The sequence below is a fragment of the Acipenser ruthenus genome, chromosome 23 (genome assembly GCF_902713425.1).
Source record: "Acipenser ruthenus chromosome 23, fAciRut3.2 maternal haplotype, whole genome shotgun sequence".
NCBI classification, from domain to species: domain Eukaryota; kingdom Metazoa; phylum Chordata; class Actinopteri; order Acipenseriformes; family Acipenseridae; genus Acipenser; species Acipenser ruthenus.
Window position 1 is genome coordinate 19,892,498 of NC_081211.1, and position 23,817 is coordinate 19,916,314.

Genomic DNA, 23,817 nt, shown 5'->3' on the forward strand with positions numbered 1-23,817 from the left:
CTGGTGGGGGGCTGCCTGGCTAAGTGGCTGTCACCGCCCAGCTGAAAAACTTCGAGCCGCACGTTTTGCAGATGCTACTGTGCCTTTAACGATAAGGACTGATTGTGCTGCTAGTGGACTAGATCACTTACGTGCACTGTGTGAAAAAAATATTAAAAGGGTTAAAGGGGTGGGTTTTCCGTTTGAAGCACTTCAAGAGGCTGAAACGTTTGGGGGGGGGGGGGGGGGGTACAAATAAAAATAAACACCTCTATATTACAATGAACAGTATCAAAATGAAAAGGTAAACCCTGGCAGATCTGGAACCATGTAGTTTGCAATGCATGGAAATGGACATCTTTTCAACTGCGGAAGTATAGTTAGTTTTTTTCATAACAGAATTGGACAGCATTCCTAACACTGTAATGAGGGTTTCATAATACTACCTGCATAATCTTTCAGATTATGACATAGCATTCATAACAAGTTCTGGGATTGAAAATTCAGCATCACGGGTGTGGCTGTGACTGATAGCCATAAAATGCTTTTACTGTACTTCTTGATTTATTAAATAATATATTTTTAGCAGGATTACAGTAACAAACATTATTACAGTGTATATTACAAAGTTATAAAGGGTTATGCAGCCATAACTCATCTTAAACATATTAAATCCTTTTTACTTTCTGTTGTGCTCTCATTTTCAAATAAAATAACATTCAAGTTAGGTTTTTGCATTTTCTAAACACCTGTTTACTTTTCACCAAAAATAGCAGAACAAAATTATTAACCTGAACAAGCTGGAACAGTATGCTATGCTATGAAAACTACAATGAGGAATCAGATTGCACAACAAAGTAACAGTAAGAACTATGAAAACACACTTTCTAAAGTCTTGAATTATCTCTTATGGTCTTTTTTATTCAGGGACAGATTATTCTTCTACTGAAGTGAAATTAGTATTCATAAATCATATTTAAAATGGTCTCCAGCAGTTTCCTGTTGGTGTTTAGTCTCACAATACATGTTTCAGAAAACAGGTCTTATTTGTCTTATTTGACTTCTGTAAAGGTAGCAGGAATAGTTACAGCAACTGTCCAAATACACGTAAAAATACTATTTTAATGATCTAAATACTGCTATTCTTCATAGTAATGAGTTATATTAATGCTTATTAGCTTGACCATATACAAAACATACACGGAAATGGGGTTGATAAAAAAATAAAAATCAGATGCATACATTTTGGGTCCAATGTTGTTTAGATCATTGAAACAGACTCCACTGTTTCAATGATTAAACAGTTATGTTTAATACACAAATGAACCCTTTATTGTGCAATTACATGCTGCATCAGACTTGAGTTAAACTCGGTATTCCCATCATGTTCATGAAACGGATGGAGGCAGTGTGCTCACCTGGTCTTGTAATCACTGTATGTAAAAGGATTTTTGAGATTACTCAGTAAATCCCTTCATATTGTCTCACCAGCAGAAGTGTGTCACAAATTGGCACATCAAATACATTGACTATACATTCTTTGAATTTCCCTGGGGATTTTGGCTGCACACAAGCAGAGCAGTTCGACAGCACTGGCTGTTTTGCGTGTTCTGTAATTAATATTTCTGAGCACCACTGTACATAATAAATACATGTTCTTACCAAAGCTTGCTCGATGAGGAGACAGAACAGGATGGCGTTCCCCACTTCTCGAAGACTTTGGAACACATCGGTTTTCAGCTCTGCGTACTCTATGATGTCTTTGAGTTGGTGATGGAAAAACTCCAGAATACCTAGAAGACACGGGAGTGGAGATGGAATTGACGAGAAGATCGTGCTTCCTTATGATGAGTGAAGTGCAGAAACGGAAAGTAACAGCCTGGGAAAAGGTTTCAAAATGAAACTGAGCACTGGCAAATGTGGGGAAAACACCTCGGGTACAGACGGAAGATAAACACGAAACCGTCTATCATAAAGGTGTTCCTATATTTTTGTTTGTTACCAGAATCCAAAAGATTCCACTTTTTCACTGATGTTTTTGTGTTGTGGTTACTACTGTCCCACTAGAGGAAGTACTGAGAACTAAACTGTTTTTTCTTGTCACCTGAACCCGGTTCAAACCCAGGCTTCCGGAAGTGAAAGGTATGACAGACTCGTGTAACGTTCTGTCTACGTTGTATTGCCCTCAAGTATCTTTCAGTCCAACAGACCATATTTTTGCAATTTTTACAGTTTCTGAAAGCAATTAAACCATTTTATTAGTTTTAAACTAGGAAGAAACAACTTAGTCGCAGCTAAGAGCAGGTGTTCTGAGCAACTCTTGCCTTGTCCCTTGTTGGGAGAAATGGCTTCTATAATAGTGTCTCATTGAAGAAACCCACTGCTCTTAACAGACTGCTGCAGCTTCAGCACAGGCTCTTACTGTAATGAAACATCACATGCTCTACCTCAGCAGGGTTATTCACATGGAGTCTGCCTCAGGAACATGTGCATTTCAAATGCTAATGTGCTGAGTGAATACAGATATTGTTGGTTCATATTCTATTTAAAAAATAAAAAAAAAACTGCGTTGCTAATTGCTTTGATGATGTAAAAACTGTGCTCACGTAATCCGTGTACCTACCTATACACTTTACTTCAAAGCGAATGTCTTTGGGGCGGTTTCATAATGATTAGCTTTGAAGACTTGAAAAGACACACTATTATAGCTCCAGTAACAATTTACAATACACTGCTTCCATTGTCAGAAATGTTTGTTTCGAATACAGTTTCATTCGTGGAATGATGAGTTCCCTGTCAAGCACAGATTGGGGGGCTCTAATACCAACATGGAAGAGAAAACTGAAATGTAATTTTGGTTGTTAAAAAACACTCCAGTAAGACAGATTCATATATTTTTTTTCTAACTGCACTATAAGCTAGTAACCAGGCAATATGATTTAAATCTAAACAGTGAATTAGGGCCATAGTGACCTCAAACACATTGCAATACATTTAAACCACTGTGGTATACAAGATTTGTATGCAATGGACTTCCCCAAATTGAAAGGCTATTATCTTAACACTTAGTTATTTTTCATATGAATTGGTTGGATGGAGAGGGTTTACCTGGAGATCCATATTCATGTCTTGGAAGGCGACAGATTTTGGGCATTACTTCTATCAGTGTTTTCACATACTGAAGGATTGTTCCCTGCAGCTGCAATATAACAGAAAACACAGGGTTACAATGGAAGCATTACAATGAATACATGTTTACAATGGAAGCATTACAAGGAGCACAGGTTACAATGGAAGCATTACAAGGAACACAGGTTACAATGGAAGCATTACAAGGAGCACAGGTTACAATGGAAGCATTACAAGGAACACAGGTTACAATGGAAGCATTACAAGGAACACAGGTTACAATGGAAGCATTACAAGGAACACAGGTTACAATGGAAGCATTACAAGGAACACAGGTTACAATGGAAGCATTACAAGGAACACAGGTTACAATGGAAGCATTACAAGGAACACAGGTTACAATGGAAGCATTACAAGGAACACAGGTTACAATGGAAGCATGTTTTTTTTTTTATGTGCTTTGCTATACCTTGCTTCACAATGCTTACCTATACTTTATTACACTTTGCTATGCTTGTACAATGGAACACTTTTTTTAAGGGTGACATCATTGTATTGGTATGACAATTGATCAATTGTAAAGGCATAGACTAGAAAACAATACAGAACAAATTTTACACGGTTATGGTTGGAAAATCACGCCATATGAAGATTCAATATAGAAGAAGAAACTATTAAAACTGCCATTTGCAGTTCAGGATGTTAAACATGTGAAGATTTAATGACTATGATAATATGTTTGGTGGCTACTTCCAATGAATCTGAGAGTGCCTTCTGACACAGCAGAGGGCCTGAGAAACACACTCTCAACTTGATTAGAGGTTGCCACAAGCACTTATAAACATACAAAAAAAGACTGTCACATTAAAGAGAGAGGGACCTCTTCTGAAGCAAAAGCAAAGACAATATTTCAGAGAATGAATCAGCTGTAACGGTACAAAACTAGCAAGGAACAGCGACAAGTCGAAGGAAGAAGCAGTTCAATTATTGTTAGTGGTGCCTTACTAGTTTTTTTTCGTTCAGTTTTTAAAATGAAAATATGCCTTTTCACAGAATGTTTTGTCGCAGCTGAATATTTAAAACTAAATGTAAAGCAAAGTGGCGAGGCATTCCCTTTGTCAATGGTACCCCACTGGTAAAAATTCCAGCAACTTCTGGTGAGCTGGTGACCAGAGTGGGAATACATATTAACTAGCCACTTCCTGGGCCCCTGAATGTATATACAATCACCAACAAGGGTTACAGCAAATAGAATAATTCAGGGTGCAGACAACAAACAGTGTGTAATGTGCGAACAGATTTAAAAAATGACCTATTTTCTTGGACCAGCTTAACCAGCACCAAGTCTCCAGCAAACCACCAGCTCCGCCCAGCACACACCAGTGCTAGTCATTGCTGGAATTTCCATCATGGCCTCCTACAGTAAAGTCATGCATTATTACCAGGCTCTTGACAATCTTCAGCAGCTCTTCCATCACCACCGCAATCCCCTGGTACCCCAAAAGACGGCAGATCGTCTTAAAGTGAGGAGGACCCACAAAGTTCCGATAGGAGCTGTAGATGTGGGAGTAGGCAATGTTCAAGGGCTGTAAACAACAAGAGAGACAAGATCATGTTATAACAAGCAGGTAATGCTCTAGAGATTTCACGAGCCAATAGCAGGGTCTTCATGATGTTTGAGACGTGCACGGAGTGATATAAAAAAGCTTTCATTCTTCAGAGCCTTTATTTCAGTATTGTTTCATCCATCAGTTGTTTTACAATTATGCATGCAGTTATCATGCCTTAAGCAGATCTTTAAACATCAGCTTATGAATATATCAGTGTAACCATTTACCCATTCCCCTGCAACACTGTCAAGGTGGATTTAAGAATACTAAGAGCCCTTAACCTGGCTTAGAGCAAATGTGTTTCCAATAGGGAAAGAGTGTTACAGGGGACAGGTTAATGTTTTCACTCTGGTCTACCTGATGTACTTCGAACCTAGAACTTAGAACTATAATGGCTAAAATCAAAAAATGACGCAGCGTGAAAAAAAAAAATATATATGTTAGTTGTTCTGTGTAGTCTTTCATCAGTCCTCCTACGGTACACCCTTTCTTGGTTTATTTCTTCTGGTTCCAGGGTCTTTATGCATCTGAATATTACTGTTTCAGTTTATTTGTGTAGAAGCATTACTGTCAGCTGCAGTACTCCCTACAGGAACAATAGTGAGGTGAGCCAAAGACATTTTGCACATGTTTACTTTGAAAGAAAATACATTTTTGCATAATATTCAAAAATGTTGAGAATAAACTCTCAAACTGAAATCAAAAACAAAGATACAAAGCTACAAACAATAGCTACTGTTCCTGCTGCTGGTATTGTAGAACACTGCACACGCTGCAACCTTGGCTATTTCGATTTTCTGTTTTGTTAAAAAGGTTCAAATCTTTCACAGACTGTACCCATTCCACAGACTACTATGGGAAACAAATCTAACAGAGCACAAATTATTTAAATGCTGTTCTTCATAAGATATTTTTGATCTGTTTTGAGCTACTTCAAGATGCCCTGATCCCTAGCAACGGCATCACATCTGTTGCTATGGTAATGGTGTCGCACTTTTGCCTCAGTTTAAAAGCAGAAGAAGCCTTCACCTGGATTCAATCAGAGGTATTACCGATACAAGGACATTTGGAAGAAAAACAAGTACATTATATTTAAATTTGCAGAGACTGCATTCACGATTTATTGAGGATCATTACAGGTAATATTCTGTAAATTTTTATTTTGACTATAAATCTATAAGAATAGCCATTCAAATGTGATGTATGTTATATTTATAATTTTGGAATTATATTCATGGAAAAATGTACAGTAGTGTGCAACTGTATTACAGCACCCATTGCTTCCGTAATTTTGATATGAAATCAATCCACTGTATTTGAAAATCTTGGAAAATTGTCAAAATAGGCAATGATTAGTGATTGTGTAATTTAATTGATGACGTTATTAGGCCACACATGCAATTAATTTAAAATAGTAAGAGAAAATGAACACATAGCCACAAATGGTAAAATGCAGGAGACTTTTTGAAGTTGTTTAATATGCCTAATTAAAGCACAAAGTGGTCTAACACTTTCATAGAAGTGCCTATTGTTTCTATATCACTGCTGACCGAAAACTGAAATTCTAACACTGAGGTAGGTATATAAAGGATGTAAATAATACATCTTGAGGTATTCTAATACATTTGCACACTGCTGTATATGTATAATTGTAATTATTATTTGTAAGAGTTTAAAAACTCTTTCGTAATTAGAAAATTAAGTAACACTAAGTACCAATATTTGTAAATAAAACCCAACAGAATCCTTAGCAGAAATATGAAAGCATCAAATAAAACAAAAATGAGCTGACAACCATACTTTGTAACATATAGTCGGTTCTAATCGTACCAATATGATGTTTATCTGCGTTTTATAAAAATAATCCATGTATTTCAAAACAACATGTATAAGCTATTATGTTGCCCTAAGAAATGTGCCTGGATCAATTTGTACAGTGAGTTTGCAGTTTACAATGTTTTCTGTGTTTTTGTTTATTTACCATGCTTTACCTGTCCTCAGTCTTGTTAACTATGCTTCACTACACATATTTTTAGAATGGGTCATTTTGGCAAGAAATTGCTTCATAATGTAACTGTTGGTATACGCATGGTCATAAATAAAAACACAGAATAAATGCATGCACCATAAAAATAGTAAATACATTGTTTTTAAAGACATTCATATGACTTTTGATGCTACTTTTCTTTTCACTAGTGGTTAAATATCAGAATTATAAGGTACTGGGAATGTAACATTTAAAAACAAACAGCAGAAATAAAAATATTTTTCTTTCGTTCTGGCAGCAGTGAAAATGACCATTGCTGTTCAAAATATCACCTACACGACGGCTATCGCGACCTGGTCGGCCACCGGTCCCTGCGTGGAAAATTCTCACAGCGTATCGTACGCTTCCAACGGATACTTCCACTTTCCCAGTGTTTCCGGAAAAAGCGTCGGCCACAAGATAATGGTGCCAAGAAACACATCGTCCCTCTTTCTCTACCACCTGTTCCCCTCTACCAACTACAACTTATGTGTGACCTGTAAGGATGTCTCCTCCTCTAGTGACCCCTGCACCACCTTTCACACTCTGGGGAACAACCCCATCATCCTCCCCATTCCAGTTAGCGAACTGGTCTTCACCATCTTGATTACCCTGCTTAACCTTGCCTTGATTTTCTTCTGGGCCCGCTGTCTCTACTCCTGTTGCGTGAATCACTCAGCAAAGTTTACCAACCCAGACCTTCAGGGATCCCTGGATCAGCAAGCCTGCTCCATAGGTCTTCTGAAGGAGAACCAGAATAATATCCCTATGCTAACAGCTTTGGCAGGCTCTGAACTGGCTTCTTCGGACTCCGATGAGTATAGTTCTCTATACTGATCAGAGAAAAACAGTGCAGGTGCAAATATTTGAATATTAGCTTTGCTTGAAATGTATTCGCTAAACGTTCTGTACTAAAGATAATGCGTAAGTGATGCCTGAAATAAATAACATACATTCTGCTGTTGAGAAAGGCGTGTCTCTCCTTTCTTTACTAGGTATATGGGGGGTTATTTTACTTGAATTATCTGCATATCTGTTTTGTGTGAAATATAACAAGAAAAATACTGCAAATTAAATTTACATATGATGTTTTATGCATCAACGTATCAAACTTCTGCCCTAAAAGTATTTGTGGTTCCTAGCCCAAGTCTTTTAATTTTTACAGCATCCACAACCCAAAGTGGTAAATATAACTAATGTGACTACAGACAAATGAAGATGTTTGCATTTTTGTATTTCTGTCATTTCATTCTGCTAATAAACTACTGATATCAATTATACAAAATCTGTTTATTCTTTTAAAACCATGTTACGTTTATGATTTAGGCAGCTCAGAAACCAGGACCACAGTTGGAATTTAAGTGGAGACTGACTGGACAAGAGTTTCTTTTACACAGAAAGTGGCGTGGTGTTGTTGATGCTGAATCACTGGGATCCTTTCAGACCCTACTTGACAGTTCTGAGATTAAAAAGATACAAGGAACTGGATGAGCACAAATGGGAGGAATAGACTCCTCTCGTTCTTATTGAAAAATATTTGACCATGCATACAGTATATACAGTAATAAGAGCTCTCTATTCTGACCACCGCATTTGTTTTTTATTGTCTTCTAATTAAGGAACTGAAAAGGATGACAGAGATTGGTTTTAAGGTGAGCGGGCCTGCTGGTCATAATGAAAGGCAATTTGTATTGAAATATTAATCCGTGGTGTGCATGAACCCATTACTCAAACTCGGAAACCAATACTCGTACTCAGATTTTACACAGGTGATGTCATTGGAAGTGGGCGGGGTTAAAACCAGAAGTGACGCTAAATGCAAAACGTGGTTTAATGTTTATTTAACAAGGATTTTGATCGTTTCTAAGTCCTAATGTGTCATTTAAGTTATTGTTGCGCAAGGTTTATTATTTTTTATTATCAAATTATATGGGATGTGTAGCAGGTCAACTACCCTGCACATGTGGAAATTAGTGTTGGTGTAATTTTATATGGGGAAAGGGGGTTATTGTGTGTGAATTTTGGAGTTGATTTGCTTGATTAATTGATTGTAGACAGATTAAGATTCGATTAAGACTGTGCTGCCTGCTGGGATTAGTTGAGAGGAGGGGCAGCGAGTGATTGGCTTTGCCGGCCCTCAAATCAGCAGATGGGTGGGTCTTGACAGAGTGTCCGTCAATTTAAAAACATCCGGTGGAGATGGCTTGGGGCGACTGCAACGCCATGCCGCAGAGAGAGGCGCTGCACACACATGAGGAGAGTGCATACCCTGTCACAGGATGTCTGTAAGGGGGTGGTGATTGATGTATACAATTGAAGTGGAGACCAAATAGCCTAAGCTTGTTGACTCTGTATTGCCTTTTAAATTCTTTACTCCTCGTATGCTGTGTGAATGAAACGTGTTCTAACAGGATCCTCTCCCTTAACCAAAAGTAAAATACATGACAAAAGTGACATCGCTATTGTCTGCAGTGATGTTAAAGGAAGGTATGGGAATATTTCCAGCTCTATAAACGTCATCATTAGTAATAAAAAACCATGACACCACGACCCCCCCCCCTCCCCCCCCCCCCCCTCCCCTCCCCCCCCCCGACTCCTGGCGCACGCTTTGTACGCCTTCAGAAAATGCTGATCATTTTATATATATATATATATATATATATATACATATATATATTCCCCCTGAATAAGAGTAATAGCAAAATTACTTGTGTACTGTAGTCTGAGGGAAATAAAAGTCCATACTTGTTACAAATCAATGAGAAAATGGCTACTGGGCAAGGTTATGCTCAACAAAAAATATTCTGCCTCATTGCACTCACCTTAGACCCATACAGGTAGTATGGCTGCACATTGGCAGGTTTGTCTCGCTGTGGTTCTTGAGTGAAGGGGATTGCTGTTCGCACAAACCTGAACAAAAACACAAAAACACACTGGTGTCTATCTACATTCCATTTGCCAATTTAAAGGATTTTGTTTTTTAAAAAAGTTTTTTAAAAAATATAATTTTTCACATTTGTAAGTCAGCTAACCACAAATGTATTATTTATATACAGTATTATAATAATTAGTATTATTAATTACCTGTGCTTTAAACCACTCTCGTTTTTAACCAAAAACAATTGCTTCAATTTTAAAGCAAATAAAAACATGAATTCAATGTAGCTGCTTTGACACATCCCTCATCGACCTTTAAGTGAAATCGCCATGGCCATTTGCTTAGTATTTGTTTATCTGCGGCAAAATATGAAGAATAAAGTTGCTAAACACACTTTATATTTGCCATAAATATCATAAACATATACAGTTTTATACAACAGGGCCAGTGTTCTAACATTGAATAACTTTTTTGTATTTAATGCTACCGATCAAACATTTTTTTGGAATCTGCTGAGCATTCATTCAAATCCATTCAAATGACAGAATGGCGTACTAAGCTGATGAGGAGCTTGAACTAAGAAAGTCATTTCCAAATTCAGCTGTATAATTTAGGGATAAACTGAACTAACAATCAAATAAGCCTGTTTTGAGTGCAAAGGCATAGGATCATTTTGAGGCTGTGTGGTCCAGTGGTTAAATAAATGGGCTTGTAACCAGGAGGTCCCCGGTTCAAATCCCATCTCAGCCACTGACTCATTGTGTGACCCTGAGCAAGTCACTTAACCTCCTTGTGCTCCGTCTTTCGGGTAAGACGTAGTTGTAAGTGACTCTGCAGCTGATGCATAGTTCACGCACCCTAGTCTCTGTAAGTTGCCTTGGATAAAGGTGTCTGCTAAATAAACAAATAATCATTTTCAGACAGGAATAAAACCATTTTAGTGCTATAAAGCAAGACAGAAACTGCTCAGAACAGCTGATCCTTCCTGCAACTAAGTTGTTTCTTGATAGTTATAGATGATAGTTTTGGTACTCTCTGAGAATGCTTATCAGATGAAAGTGTAAAGGGCAGTGCTGAATTTCAACAGGGTTTCCTGGGGAGTTCTAAAGGAGCGCTCACCTGTTGGTGGAGCCATTGTAGCAGTAGTTGGGCAGGAAGTCGAAGTTCAGCTCCCAGAAGACGTGGAGAGTGATGCGCCCGTAGGGAGCCGAGACGTTGTGATTGGCCTCCCTGAACATGGCATCAAAGCTGTCCAGGGTCATGTGCTTCGAGAGCAGGCGGTGAGTCAGACGATTGATTTCCATCAGCCACTCCAGTTCCTGAGAGAGACACACATCAAAAACACACCCAGTGGGACCTGTCCCTTTTCAAATGAGTAGAAAACCCCAAACACATTTAATATTAAAAACTACAATACTTGCATATAACCAGCCTACCCCTCCCTTATCTTTTTATGATGTTTTCAATCATTGTATCTGGTTCTGTTGCGCTAACTTTAATATTCTTAAAGGGGAAGTAACGATGCACTGTTTTAACTGGCTGAATTCAAGCATCCACACAAGTTTTAGGAACAAAAGAAAAACCTTGCAAGCTTGTGTTGTTCCGCCATGTTGGCAGCCCCAATGCACCCCTTTAAAAGTTCACCACAGTAAATTTGCATGCCAATGTTTAATTCCCCATGCTTTTCTTGTGATTATAGTTTGCATTTACCACAGTTTACCTTGGTTTGCCATGTTTTTGATTATGCTTTACTGTACCTCTCTGGGCTTACAATGCTTTCCCGATAGGAAACGTGTATGAGGGTTTGTTTCAGCAGTGGTAAGAATCTCTCTCCCACCCTCACGTTGTTGTGCTTACCACAATGGAGGTCAGGTCTTCACTCTCAAAGCGGCTGATGGCCTGGTCTAGAGACTTGTACACTGCAGCCGATATTCTTTGTGTAATTAATCTGTTCAGATCAATAGAGCGGCCCAGAAGCTGGAAACATTGGAACAAAAAACATAAAACGATGTCTGTTACCCTTGAATAAGATAAACGCAGTATTTATAGCACAAACCTGGCCTAGATTCTCAAAGCTCATTTTTCCAAACTGTCATTTGCACATTTTATTTCTGAAAGGAATAATGCACCCAATAAAGATACCAAGCCAGAAAAAAAATGATTTAATTGAAGGCATTGTAAGCAGTTTTAAATGGTTTCTTTTTCATTTAAGACTTTAGAAGTAAAAAAAAAAGAATCTGTTGCTTAATGTTTATTTTTGTATAGAATTAACAGAACATACATTTATGTAACTAGTACATAATAACTAGATAATGTACAGACCTCACTTTGAGAGGTCTGATTTGGGGTTTGAAAATATTACTCATAACAGAATAATTACAGGGCAGAATCAGGCAGGAAATATGTTGTAAGGTATTGTGACAGAGGAGAGGCCCTGCACATGGGTGTGAGTTTGGTGGCTGGCGGCCATCTTGGTGAAGGAGGCTGGAACCTAGGTTGCCACCCTTGCATAGCCACATGGCAGCGCTTTAATTGTTTGTCTGTTTGATTAACTGAGTGATTGAAGTTTGAATGGGAAAGTGTGGAATGTGGCCAAGTGGTGATGGATGATTGATTGAATCAATCAAGCCCCTGGCCACATGGTGTAAAAGGGAACAAAAGAGTGTTTGTTGAGGAGAGGGAGAGGGAAGCACTATGATAGGCGTAGCTTGGGTGTGGTTTTCAGTTTATTATGAAGAGTTTCTAGGGTTTTGTTCCTGTGTTTTGTGTGTTTTGTTATTGGTGTATAATTAAAGTGCGCCAAGGCGCTTCAAACTTGAGTTTCTGAGTCTGGGTGTGTTATTTCTGCTGCTGACTGCCTGCCACAGGTATATTATTAAAACTAACTGCTTTAATATATTTTGTAGAAAAACAAATTAGTGTGCTGTGAGTCAAGGCCAAATACATTTATGGAAGCCTAACAGAGTAAATAATGTATTCCTGCAATCAGTGCCCTTGCAGACTTTTACTCCTAATGTACCACTTTAAAAATGTAAAAAAAGAAATCTACAAAACATAGCCTGTGTCTGGGTCAGTCGCTCCAGTACTGTGTCACATGAAGGAACACTTTAAATAGCCTTGTATTCTGTTTTCAAAGAGACAGTACCTGTACATGTCTCTGTTTTAGTAGCGTCTCGTATCGGTTGGATGGTGGATAGGGAATGATCACGCCGTAGTTCTTGCATTCAGCTCTGAATCGTTTATCAAGGAGAACACTGTAAAACAAGAAAGCCTGTGTCTGTGGCTGTACCCACAACTGGAACTCAAACATATTCTTACAAATAAGCTTCCACCACAACAATAAAACATTCAAGGCTAAAAGTCTAAATGTACATTAATTTATTTTAGCCAGACTTCTCAAGGCTTTTATTGTAAACAGCAATTTTAAAACTAGTAACAAACAACTCAAGAATACCCTGTGTAGAGGCTGTGTGGTCCAGTGGTTAAAGAAAAAGGCTTGTAACCAGGAGATCTCCGGTTCAAATCCCGGCTCACTCACTGACTTGCTCTGTGACCTTGAGCAAGTCACTTAATCTCCTTGTGCTCCGTCTTTCGGGTCACACGTTGTTATAAGTGACTCTGCAGCAGAGGCATAGTTCACACACCCCAGTCTCTGTATTATTATTATTATTTATTTCTTAGCAGACATAAGTTGCCTTGGATAAAGGCATGTGCTAAATAAACAAATCATGATAATAATAATAATAATAATAATAATAATAATAATAATAATAATAATAATAATAATAATAATAAAAATAAATACTTGAGTTACTTGTTACTAGATTTGCAAGTTGTAAAATTAACTGCACTTTGGGGTACGCATTGCTGAGTGCAGAAAAGGATCCCAGGCAGTTTTTAAAAAAGCTTGCGGGATGTGTTCAGAAACTATCATGGTTTTCATTTTGCAATAGCTATACAACTTCAGCACCTCAAGAAATCATGTTCCCTTTCCAGTGACCCCTATGTGTAAAGGAATGATATAACCAGTGTATTTAGAGGCTCATTTACAATCCCCATTCAACATCATAGCAAAAGTGTTTCTCTGTGTCCTACAAAGAGAAACCAATAACCCACGACCAAGGCATGTGATCTATTGCAAGGTGCAAGGACCATTACACACACAAGTCTAATACAATCCCAGTCCATCACCCTGAAGAAACCCAAGCAGATAACGTTCAACCGACCACAGCATTACAAGCAATGGCAACACAATGGATTGGGAATAAATAGCAGATTATTCTTCACACATTAGCACACTGGAGCTGATGACACTGCTGAGGTGGAATGCCCTAGGAAGTGAAGCAGTAACAGACACCGGAAAGTAAGTTCACAATAGGTAAGGTTAATGTAATCATTTTGTAAACTACAACCACCGAGATTAAATCACATGTATTCATCTTTCAATTACAATAATAATACACGCCTGTGTTTCACAATGCAATATATAATGTAAGGAAGTTGTGCATTCTGTTCATACACAATGAATCGCTATACCTCTACTCACTGTGCCTCTGTGCAACCATTGTAGCTGTCCTTAGCAGCTCATTGCTTCGCCATTGTATTGCCGCTGCTTTTGTTTGGTTAGGGTTATATTGTTAGTTATGGGTGTGTTCATAAAGAGGTCACTTACTCCAGTTATCACTGCCCAGGTACTTCAGCTCTAAACTGTGAATATAGATACAGCTCATTGTAATGTACCGATTGAGACTGGTAAGTTTGCTCTGTGGCAGAGATTCAAAACCTGTGATTCCGTGACAAACTAGAATTAAACTAACCATTTCCACAACCATTGCATTTTCTACCTCTGCTCTCTGCCTTCTAATGCTGTACTAATCTCTACATTAGGAACCAATTCTCATGCTAGAATGAATCACAGAGATTAAATGTAGCCACAAGTTGCAATTTTTTAAGCTTGTTGCCATTTTTACAATGTCTTTTCTTAGGAGCAGAGCAGTCTTATTGTTGAGTAAATGGTATGCAAGATGCGTCAGAAAATAAATTGGTCACAATAACAAAGTGCCTACATGCTTTACAAAAGCAGTCGGGTCCCTGTTGTTGAAAAGAAGCACAGAATGAGATGTCATCCTTCATTTGTATATTTTCATTATATTCACAATGTAATAAATATTCAGGGTTTGCAGTTTCTTAATGATTGTATGACCTGTTACAAAATGTGTTGAGTCTGCTAATAAACACAGAAAATCAAGCATACAGCAGTCCACATTATCAGGCCATAGTCACTTATGCTGCTTACTTAAAACAAACTTACAGTTCATGACAGCCTTTTTTCTACTGTTTTTGTGTGGATCCAAGCAAAGCTTAATCCAAGGGAATGTTTATAAAACCTTCCAAAAAAGTTCTTAAAAGAAACATTTCTTAAAAGTATTTTGTAAAGAGAAAAAGAGCAAGTCTGAAATCAGATTCGAATCGGAAACCAGTCACCCATGCTGTTAACCTTAGTGATAAAAAATATTGCAGTTGGGTCCATTTTATTCAAAAGAAGCTCTGGAAGTCTTTCATATACCTCATTGAAAAATTGTGTTTTTGTAGCAGGACTTACTCTGCCAGACAGGAATCATGTAACGCTGTAAAAATGCTCAAAATAACTAGAAGCATGTCTTTGTTAGGACAACTTCATTTCCCTGTGGGTTTTAATATCTTCCTGAACCTTACTGATCTTCTCTTGCTTAATGATTTAAAAAGGGTACCATCCAACTGGAACAGATGGCCAAGTGATGTTAAAAATGAAAGGGGTCTTAATGATTTTAAAAACCAACTAAAATCTCTACTGCAGAAACCTTGTACAATGTACAGTATATATATGATCTCCACTGATGATAATTTAAATGAATTGAGTTTACTGTGTGTGGTTTGTAACCTGTCTGTGGTTTCCCCTCCACAATAGCTTCATAAAAGAGAAGTTAGATCTCCACACGCCTACCCTGGGTAATAAGCTTAACCCTTTAAGGACTGTGACCATGTAAACACGATCATACTGAAGTGCCTTTCTGGGCCCGTGATTGGGTAAGCACTTCAGAAAGAAAAACATCATGGAGGGGTATTTTGAAGCTGGTACCTTCAGGTCAGTAGTGATCTAAAAAGTCAGTATTGCTTAACAGCAGATATGAAAATGTTACCACTGCAGTAACATTCAACAAAAGTCTCATATTATTGTAGCTGCCATTTCATAGGGTACCCAAAAAAGACAAAAGCATACTGTACCTGCCAGCCATGGCCTTATAGTAAGCAAATATTTGATCTGCCAACTTGTAAACAAACTGGTCAAAACACAGATTCACCTGAAAAATGAGAAATTGAAATGAGGCCATGAGTAGCAAAGAAAAGGTTTGACAACATTCTCTAAAACACTTCTATTTCTTAGGACAAAGCATTAAAAATGATGATATAAATACATGTGCACATCTGATAACAGTTCAGTTTAACCAACACATTGCATCACTAAAATGACTGCAGTATACATTTTCAAAGGCTACATAGTGGTGTTGAATGTAAATGAACTTGGGGTTATACAGTGAAAATATTTCATACACAAAACATGTCATTACTTACCTCGGCTTCAATTTCGTCATAGAGAAACTGCTTTTTAAATTTTGTCAAAGCGTAGTATCCACTGTCATTGTAAAGATCCAAGGGATACAGAACATACCTAAAAATGGACAGAGAAAACAGACATTTAAAATGGTATATGTATTGGGGGTATGGGGCATTAGACAATGCAATAATAATAAAAACAAAGATGATTAGTTTGGCATTTATAAGAGACGCCACTTTAAAATCTGTGTAACTTCACCTTGCCCAGGATAGCCCATGCATTAATTAATTAACAGCTTTTTTTAACAGTGTGTCAAGCTGTGACATAATATGGCATTCACAGTGGGGTCATGCTTTCACAGTAAGCTATTACGTTAATTAAAAATGTTGGCATTTGCTTATAACCTAAAACAACATGAATGCCAATATCGTTGCAGAAATCATGTGTGCATTGCCTGAAGTTTTATTATATAGGACAATCCTGCACATAAAGCAACAGCACACCATACCATAGCTAGCTAAAGGTACAAAGCATTTAACTTCCACAGTACTACTGTACATGGGGACGAATATTATTAACATGGCAACCTGTCTTGTTGTTTTCATTCTTCTTCTGCTTTGTTGTCAAAGAAAAAGCATTATTCAGCTCTCAATATCTGTTATTTGCCAAGCAAACGGATCACATCACTATTACAAACATCACTGGAACCCTGTTTCAGGGGTTCTAACCTGAAACCACATAGTGTGGCAAGCTCATTCAATAGGACAGGAAACCAACATCAGAAATCAGTGCTGTGATATTTGATTGAGTGCTCTGCATTAGTTGTGAATGCCTTACTCCATCATGGAAGGCTCTTTGGTCTCGAGAATGTGGTCTGTCAGAATCCAAGGCATGGACATCTCGATTGGGAACTGGATTCTACGCCCCATCGTCAGCTCCAGGAAGAACTCTCGGAACCAGAGCTGGGAGAGGTCACAGCACTGCTGCAGGGCTTCTGCACACACAGAGGGGATCCCCAGTCACATACACATGTATTGCATCACAGAGGGGATCCCCAGTCACATACACATGAATTGCATCACAGAGGGGATCCCCAGTCACATATACATGCATTGCATTGTGGGCTTAATAACAACGGCTCTATTTCATATATTAAACCATGTGTTATTTGTCTAATTAAACTGTAACAAAATAAGTATTTGAGTAGTATTTTAACTTTCCGTGTGTATATTTCCACATTCATTCATTTTCTTACAAATTATAAAGTACAGTCAGTTGAGCACAATGAATCAATATGCTATAAATATTTGCTTTTTGAAAAGAAGGTTTGCCTAACATGGTAAATAGTCAGTGGATGGGCGTTTTCAGTATTTTTGAGGCGACTCATCCCTAACCATAATAACTTTTAAAGATGACAAGAAGAGAAAGACCTACATTCCTGTATCACTATGAGCTTGCCTGACTGCAGTTCCTCATGACTGGATCACTTACCGCTGAAATTGAGCAGATGGGTGAAGAAAAAGGAGTGTTTGTGGAACTCTTCAATAGCCTGGACTATGGGCCCATCCAGGCTGCTTCTCAGGGTCTTCTTGGAGCCACTCTTATCCGCAATGAGAGACTCCAGCATGGTCCTCACCATGTACAGCTGGAAGGAATCAGAGAGCTTGTAATCGGTAACGCAGCTCAGCCCCTCAGGCACCACTTAAAGGAGGTTTTCTAATCCATTTTAGCTCACAAACATTGGTTACAAGGGACTGTTTTAAGGTGTTTTTTAAAGCCCATTTTGATTATTCGAATTATGTTTGCAATTCATGAAACCTTTTTCAGTTCTTTTAAAGAGGGTTTTTTGTTTGTACGATTTAATCTAAGAGAATGCATAAACACTCTACAAAAATCAGTCCTTAAAAGCATTCCTTAAAACAGTCTTTAGAGGTCTCGTTTGAATCAGGCCTGATCTGGCTTTTTCTGTTGAAGATCTTCAGATAGGCAGCTATTGAATTAGCGTTGGGAGGATATGATGAGGTTGTATAATACACTGGTGAGACTGTACTTTGAATACTGTGTCCAATTCCGGTGGAAAGAAGAGCAACTAGATAATCCCACAACTTAAAGCACTTTCTCATGTCCTTAAAAAAAAGTTACTGCTGCTTTCTGGCACCAAATAACATCCATTGGTGTAGTTTAGTTTCCTCCAATGATTTAGATGCTGCAGACCATGTGACATGCCGCACAGGAAGTGATTAGATAACAGGAAGGAACAGTTTGATTTTTTAGCATTCCACTTAAAAAAAAAATAAAACAACAGATCCAGTTGTTTGTACATATAAAAGTCTATAAAGCAATGCTCTGCAATTATTTGCACTAGAAATATGGTAACTGGTCCCCATTTTCTTACGTTGAAGATAATTTGCTTGCACTTAAATTTGACATACAATTGTTGCTGAGAATATATAACTGGCCACCGAAGTAAAATTGACATCCCTGTAAAGAATATAAATCACAGGTGCCCACAAATGCAAAATATGTCATTGCACTACATGCAAAACTCCATCTTAACAAAATTGTCTGCAGCCTTGGAGCCTGGTGATACCTCTTGTCACAAGCAAGGTTGGGTCAGGTATTGTGACTGGTAGAATATGTTGTGAGGAATGTCTCCAGTACTGGTCACAGGATGGACCTACCATCCATGTCAAACCTACCTGTGTGCTTGAAGGCCCAACAGCACGCCGGGGAACTTTAATGTCAAAGCCGCCTTTGGGGTCCTTCTCTCCTCTCAAACAGGGGTCATTGGGGGGCTCCCGGGCACCCTCCCAGTCACAGATTGTCTTTCTAATTGCCTGAAGAACACTGCAACAAAACAACAAGATAAGTTACTAACATATACATTTCAAATGACACATTACTGGTGAAAAAGTAGGTCACTAAGAGGTACATTGACAACAAGGTCCTCAACACTGTACTGCAGGTGTTTAAAACCAGCCTACCCTCCCTTCTTTTTTTTACATATTCCTCTCGTAAGTCACTTTCTGCGTTTGCATGTTGTGCAAAAATATGCATAAACATGAAGACAATATGTGAACCACTTGTCAGTATATTTAATCAGATTAAAAATATATAAGCTGTCATGACTAAGGGTAACTTTGGAGTTTTTATTTTCTTTACAGCCCTGTGTAAATCTGTAAAAATCTGTTTGACTAGAACGCCAGCAGAATCTCATAGCAGTGGTACAAACTAAAATATAGGTTTTAATAACTTAAGTGTCACAAACATGAAAACGTCACTTTGAAGAGCAACTTAGTACGGGTATGAAATATCAGAGTTATCTTAACTAACTTTGTATATCACGTTCTGTTTCAGGCATCCTGTTGACTTTTGAAAGAAGTTTAAAGCACCCTGTGGCCTCAACAGATCTCTCAGAATCATGTCAAAACCGGACATACATCAGGTACAACAGAATGGGAAACACTGACCTGTAACCCTGTAACACACTCAAGTGGAAGAAATACCACATGTACCTTATGAGGACGTTTTTCTTTTTTCTCACAGCCTGTCTCAGGGGCTCCCTCAGGGCCATCTGTGCAAAGTCCTGCAGCGCAGAGTAGATGGTGTTCCGAATGGCCTGGTTGAAAACACTCTCCATCCTCCCCATCAGGACCTGGAGCCCCTTTATCATGGCAATCACCTGGACACGACACACACAGGAAAGGGGGTTTTATGCTTGCTTTTTTAACTGTATTTTTGTTCAGAGATACTTATTTGTAACTTTTGACGAACATTCAAATAATCTTTTGAATAGACCCCAATTGTTTTGACTTCTCAAGGACTGTCCAGGCGATACACTTTCCTTACCTCCACAAGAGCAAACTTCTCCTCGCTGGTGTAGTTGTACCGGGTGGCTCTCTCATACTCCTCTGCTGTGCCTGGGCAGTCTTTGTTACAGAATTTATCAGTGGGGTGCACCAATTTCCATGAGTACTGAAAGACAAAGAGGGGTGAGAAACTGCATGAGTACCATGGAGGTGCTGCAGTCTGACGTGAGAATGATTGCTGTTGACTGGTTCAACACTAATTTGCATTGGCATTACAAACGCATACATCTGATAGGCATGTGTACCATGTAACTACAAATGAATGAAAATAATTGATGTTAAGAAGATTGATATACATGATCAAATGCTTTGCTACCATTTGCCACATCAATGTATATATTCTAACTATCAGTTTCTGGTGTTATATATAAAAAAGGATACCTGTACAGTATATATATTATTTTCTACAACATTAAGAGTGTTAATACATTATGTAACCCTGGTTCAAACAGGTTTGAGAGATGAGATATCGTTAACGCATAGTTATAGGAAATGTTCTGCTATCGGCATTGTTTATCTTTTTTATTTTTGGGATTACTTTATTGGAATTCAATATCATTATTTGCTCACATTCCCGTAATGGCACAAGATCAAATAACTACAACATTTCAAAGTGAATTCCCCAAGCAAAAGTAAAAAGATCTGACAGCTCCAGCACCCAGCTAACACTCATTTTTTACACAGACAATACATTTCAACCTGGGCAGCCTGTGTGAAATTACTTCTGGTGGTCTCAGACTTAAGTGTATGGATTTACACCTCATCCACTTCCCAGATTAAAAACAACAACAACCAAAAATAAGCTATTTCCTGGTGCTCAACACGCACTCTCCCACCCCAGTGGTGGCTGCACTTCAGGGCTGCTCAGAATCCTCCCCCCTCCATGGCAGATGAAAGGCGCTTTACAAATCTAAAAGCACAGTCATGTTCCAGGCCCTGCTACTTACCACCTCCATGACATGGGTACTCCATTTGGAAAGCAGCTGGAGCCCCCTAAGGGCCAGGTCAAAGAGTTCTCTGTATTCTTCATCCGATTTCTGACTGTCCAGTCCTGATCCAGTCACAACCTGCACACATACACATGCACAGTATTCACACAAGGTCCCATATCAAACCTGTTTATTGGAGGGTGCATATTTTTGTGAAAAGAAAACATACTAGAAATTATACAAAATGTAATGCCTTATCCACATTACCTAAATAATGCACAATCCACACTTGTTGAAAGCATGTGGTTGCCATTAACTTTGTTCATGTTTTCAAAACCTGAAGAACACACAATTATTTATGCAGTGTAAATAGGGTCCAATAAGAAATGCATGTGGAGCCCTTGTATTAATCTCATAGCTGTTTTGTACCAGATTTCAAACTGATTTTTGAACAAGCAGCTGCCCCATTGGCGTATTCTTCATCGTTTTGTCAACGCTGATGTCAGCAAACAGAACTTGACACGTTACACCTCAGTGGCCAGTACTGTAGGATTGTATATAAATAAGCTACCTCCAAGTACTGAAATGGAAACATCTACAGTCTAACTTGAATGCACTCCAAAAGTTCCACAATCATTTCATATATTGATCTGTCTGGCTGTCACCAGGATCAATTTTTATTTTTTGCACAACTCTGCCGTCACGATGTAATTATCAATCTGTAGTCTGATGCAGAACAAAATCAATAGCGTGAAGAACAATCTTAACACAGCACATGTGCTGCAGCGTGTTATTTATGTAGCCAATCTTGAGGACAGGCGAAAATTATGAACTAAGAAAACAATTGGAACATCAGGCTTCTAATAAACTTGAATTCTTGATGTGCAATAGTAGATGGGCTGGACAATAATTGCATTTTCAATTAGAGATTATCATCTAAAAATTATCACAATGAATCACGATTAAAAAAAAAACATCTTTATTATAGTACGAGAGAAATTCTCTCTCTCTCTCTCTCTCTCTCTCTCTCTCTCTCTTTCTTTCACCATCTGCACTTCACTTGTTGGCTTCTCTCCCACCATAGTCTGAAGTATTTTTCCTATGCCCGGTATAATTATTCAGCATTAAACTGAACTGGTCCTGCTTGATTGGTGTTCTTTTTCAAGCAGGTATTTCCAATGACGTTCAGTTCAATGCATTTTAACTGAGCACTCACCTCGCTGTTGCTGTAGCGGGCCAGTTCTGAGATGAAGCGGATGTGATCGTCCCGAATCTGGACCATCTGCTCACAGAGGTTGTACTGAGGGCTGACGCTGCTCTGTGTGCAGGTCCACCTGGAGTGGAAAAGAAGCACTTCAGTCACTGGAGCACAACCAGCTCAAGCTAAGAGCTTCAGTACTAAACTTGTGTCGTCCAATCCCCTTGATCAAAGCTTCTTTGCTCAGAACATAGAGCAACACAAAACATACAGCAACAATATGAAAATGTTCCCACTATTTTACCAATGTCCCAAGCTACTGTAGTTAGATTTGTTCCAGCATTCCCCTCCTATATGTGTGGAATACAGAACCATTGTCATTGTAGTGTCACTGGCCTTTGAGATATATAAGAACATAAGAACATTTACAAACAAGTTCCTAATAGCTGATTGATGCCATATTTTGTCCAGCATGGCTAAGTCACCCATTCCATACCCTCACCACTCTCTGTGTGAAGAAGAGTCTCCTTTCCTCGTTCTTCAGTCTATCGCCACTTAATTTCCAAATGTGTCCTCTTGTCCTGGTTTCTGTACTGCATTTAAGGTAATGGTTCGGGCTGACTGTCAACTCCTTTTAAGATTTTAAAGACTTCAATCATGCCCCCCCTAATTCTTTTTTGTTCCGAATTAAATATATTCAGTTATCTCACCCTATATTCATAGCTAATTTCTTGAAGCGCTGGAATTAGTCAAGTTTAATACAAACTATGTGAAAATATAAATAATTTAAGACTAGGGGAAATATGAAACAGGTGTAATTGCAGAAGGTGTGATTATAGAATCATTGCTGACATTACTAATTACTCAGTGATATCATTACAGTGCAGTAGAACATGGTGCCCATTGTATTTAGTGCCACTCTGGACCATTGTAAAACAGGCACTCACTTGGATTTGTTCTCCTCATAGTGAGCGCTGGTCTCAATGTATCTGGCAAGCTCGATCTGCATGTCACCAAACAGAGGGACCACCTGTAACTGCTGTAAAACAACCCAGTAACAACAAGTATGTCAATAGCATCCCCTAACACACATTTCTATTCAAATCACAGTTTCATGAACTTGGCTGTTTTTAAAAAAAAAAATTTAAGGTAAAATTGATCGACTTGCAGTCCATCTGATTTTTAACAGGGTTCAGGACTTTATACTGAATTTCAGGTGAATACCAACGTACACCAACGTTATGACTGTTTTCAGTGGTGTAGGACTGTCTGCTTCAAATTATTTACTGATCCAAGAATTTCATTTTCGAAGATGACGATTGCAGAACACAGAAGTACAGGATTTTGGAAACTGCAATTGAATTTACATCCTGTCATTGCTCATTACTGCCTGCACATTACACATGGGAGACCACAATCCAATTCTACACAGCAATAGCAGGCAATTCTTCTTCTTTCTGGTTAAAATGGGAAAATGATACAAAGCACTAGCTCTTTGGCAGGACTTTTTAGAACTGATAATTGGCTGCAAGCTGCTGAACACGCAAAATAGCAATCCTGCTGCCTTTTTCCCACGTTATGAATGAAAAAGCCATGGGCTCCAA

The 23,817-nt window shown here is 38.5% G+C and overlaps 2 protein-coding genes across 3 annotated transcripts in view; one reads left to right on the top strand and one right to left on the bottom strand.

Moving 5' to 3' along the window:
• Window positions 1-23,817, bottom strand: part of LOC117973809 (cytoplasmic FMR1-interacting protein 2) — a 59,871-nt gene that overhangs the window by 15,282 nt on the left and 20,772 nt on the right. For both annotated transcript variants that reach the window (XM_058996775.1, XM_058996776.1), the window contains exons 10-26: window positions 23,161-23,252; window positions 22,232-22,349; window positions 21,034-21,153; window positions 20,067-20,192; window positions 19,733-19,899; window positions 18,917-19,064; window positions 17,709-17,862; window positions 17,055-17,211; window positions 16,235-16,331; window positions 15,887-15,963; window positions 12,768-12,876; window positions 11,480-11,599; window positions 10,742-10,941; window positions 9,567-9,654; window positions 4,551-4,694; window positions 3,088-3,178; window positions 1,642-1,772 (exon numbers count right to left, since the gene is read on the bottom strand). In XM_058996775.1, coding sequence (XP_058852758.1) covers window positions 1,642-1,772; window positions 3,088-3,178; window positions 4,551-4,694; window positions 9,567-9,654; window positions 10,742-10,941; window positions 11,480-11,599; window positions 12,768-12,876; window positions 15,887-15,963; window positions 16,235-16,331; window positions 17,055-17,211; window positions 17,709-17,862; window positions 18,917-19,064; window positions 19,733-19,899; window positions 20,067-20,192; window positions 21,034-21,153; window positions 22,232-22,349; window positions 23,161-23,252 — 2,139 coding nt within the window. The remainder of the gene's footprint in view (window positions 1-1,641; window positions 1,773-3,087; window positions 3,179-4,550; window positions 4,695-9,566; window positions 9,655-10,741; window positions 10,942-11,479; window positions 11,600-12,767; window positions 12,877-15,886; window positions 15,964-16,234; window positions 16,332-17,054; window positions 17,212-17,708; window positions 17,863-18,916; window positions 19,065-19,732; window positions 19,900-20,066; window positions 20,193-21,033; window positions 21,154-22,231; window positions 22,350-23,160; window positions 23,253-23,817) is intronic.
• LOC117413204 (fibronectin type III domain-containing protein 9-like) lies at window positions 5,601-8,018 on the top strand. Its single transcript, XM_034022026.3, has 2 exons — window positions 5,601-5,857; window positions 7,004-8,018. Exon 2 carries the CDS (start codon window positions 7,012-7,014, stop codon window positions 7,579-7,581), a length of 570 nt encoding a protein of 189 aa, XP_033877917.3. The 5' UTR covers window positions 5,601-5,857; window positions 7,004-7,011; the 3' UTR covers window positions 7,582-8,018.